At 40.4% G+C, this 2,330-nt stretch overlaps 1 protein-coding gene across 1 annotated transcript in view; it reads right to left on the bottom strand.

Moving 5' to 3' along the window:
- The window catches only part of LOC104406418 (putative ATP-dependent RNA helicase TDRD12), a gene marked incomplete at its 3' end in the record, with an annotated part of 26,889 nt that extends 26,754 nt beyond the window's left edge, over positions 1–135 (bottom strand). The window contains exon 1 of the mRNA XM_010015386.1: positions 115–135. Coding sequence (XP_010013688.1) covers positions 115–135 — 21 coding nt within the window. The remainder of the gene's footprint in view (positions 1–114) is intronic.
- Between the last annotated feature and the right edge of the window lie 2,195 nt (positions 136–2,330).

Below are 2,330 nucleotides of genomic sequence, written 5' to 3'. Positions count from 1 at the left end.
TAAAAGCCTGCTGAAGGGAAATACAGAGGCAGCATCTTACTTGTAAATCTGGCTTCTGTAGAACTATGCTGAAATAAAAAGCAATCCTTAGGACTTTAAAAATTGCCATCATACCTTTAATACAAAGACTTCCATATTTTTCAGACAGTTTTCCTCCAAACTACTGTAAAAGAACATAAAACGTGTAATCAACCATTTTTAAAACCGTCACTTGTTTTGAAGTGTATATAAAGAGCACACGCCTAAAGCAAGCCTATGGGTTTTTGCTACTTGTCCCCAGGCATACTATGTAAAAATCAATACATCTACATTGTGGTCATAATAAGCAATATGCTTTGCTAAGAGATGGTGCTAATTATTCCCAGTTTGACACTACAATTTGAGACAAGGAAGTACAAAATGAAATGTAATCCTTTGTAAATAAGAAAATTCAGTTTTAAGTACCTTTAAGATTGGTGGCTTTATACATAACAACAAAACTTTCCAAACCTAAAAAGCCCAACATAACATTAAATAAAAGGATCCCTGTATAAGATAAATCATTGTAGCTGACAGTTTAGAACCTTATGACCTTCGGACAAAACTTACTGTAATCAAAACAGGACTGTAGCTAAGGAATATCTGAAACCAGCAAATGTTCAGGAGGTGCTGTAGCAAAGTCAACTGATAAGTAGAAGGACGAGGAGAAATCACTCGCTTATGTCAGCGGTGTTACCAAACTAATTAAGCTGATGTAAACGTTTATCTACTGCGCATGTTTCAAAGATTTCCAGAACAAGAGTTCAAGGAACGGCCAAGTGATGAAGATTGTTGGAAGAAGTAAAACGACCACCAAAGACCACTACCATGTTGTTATGCGCATGCGAAAATAGGCTTGGAACGATGTGAAACAACTCTTGGACAACTAATGCGTATGTATGACATCTGTCAGAAATGTAATGAATATGCATGTTAAACAACAATATAATCACGGTCTGTTTGATGCTTAAACGAGACACACATTCGGAGGACATATGCCCTATGTCTCCCAGTGCTGCAATGAAGAATACCTGCTTGTCAACTGAAACTTTGTTGGCAAGTTCTTAATGAGTTCTACAAATCAAATGAAAAAGCTGAAACTGTATTTATAACCTTTGTACCATGTGACAGAAGCATACTCCTATGTCTGAAAGACAGTACTGTACTATGAGATACATAGACCTACCTTAAAACACTTCAAAAATAAACACTTCCATTTTAGGAATAACATGCGAGAGGAATAAATAACCTCTCCTAATCTCTCTAAGAAGTGCAAAACCATTAAGTGACCTACAAAATCACAGCCTGGTCTGGGTTAGAAGGGACCTTAAAGCTCATCCAGTTCCAAACCCCTGCCACAGGCAGGGATACCTTCCACTAAAGCAGGTTGCTCCAAGCCCCTGTGTCCAACCTGGCCTTGAACGCTGCCAGGGATGGGGCAGCCACAGCTTCGCTGGGCACTCGGGGCCAGCGCCTCAAGCACCCTCACGGTGAAATTTTCTTCCTAATGGCTAATCTAAATAGCCATACAGATAACATACATATTAAGTTATATGATACGACTAGAATTAGTTATTATAGAAAATTTCATTTCAAAGAGCTTGCAAGGTCTCCTGTCACATTTCCACTTAAATTCTAAATTCCAAATGTTAAAGTAATTGAGCCAAGTAACTGGTAGGCCCTGAAATAAGAGATCCAGAAGTGCTCCAAGCAAACATTACCAGGTTAAAAAACTGCATAAATGCTCAGTTTTAACAATAATTTATAGTATCAAGGACAAAGCATACCCATGTAAAAGGCTGGCTCTCCCAACACATTCATAACATACCCACTTTGCTAGTAAGAATTAAGTACCAACAAACGTTTGCTCAAATCCTCTACCTAATGCTATTTACCTTATCAAGAAGTATCCAAGAGGACACTAACCCTCTCACCCAAAACTGCTGCCTTAAGAAGGATGTCCCAGACGGTAAAAGATTGCCTGTGCTTAACACAAGCCTGATCCACACATCCCTAAAAAACCAATCAACTCACTATCCCAACCCCCCTCCTTCTGGTCAGTCTTTACTTTAAAAGCCCACGTCACAAGCGCAGTACAAAGAAGAGCTCAGTGAAAGGTGGAAGTCTACGAAGAAACTGTACGTTTTGCTTTACTCCCTCCCTCCCCCAGCCTCCTTCATATTCTGCTTTAAGTTTCACGCTCTACTCCCACAAAATAACCCGCTAACCTCACGCCACCAGCACGGCCGGCGCCCGGACGCGGCCCTACACGCACTCCCTGGCGCTCGCCTCAGAAGCTTCCAGAAACCGCC

This window comes from Nestor notabilis, unplaced genomic scaffold (genome assembly GCF_000696875.1).
Source record: "Nestor notabilis isolate BGI_N333 unplaced genomic scaffold, ASM69687v1 scaffold845, whole genome shotgun sequence".
Lineage (NCBI taxonomy): Eukaryota > Metazoa > Chordata > Aves > Psittaciformes > Psittacidae > Nestor > Nestor notabilis.
Note: the sequence above shows the minus strand (reverse complement) of the source record. Positions and strands in the feature narration are given on the sequence as shown.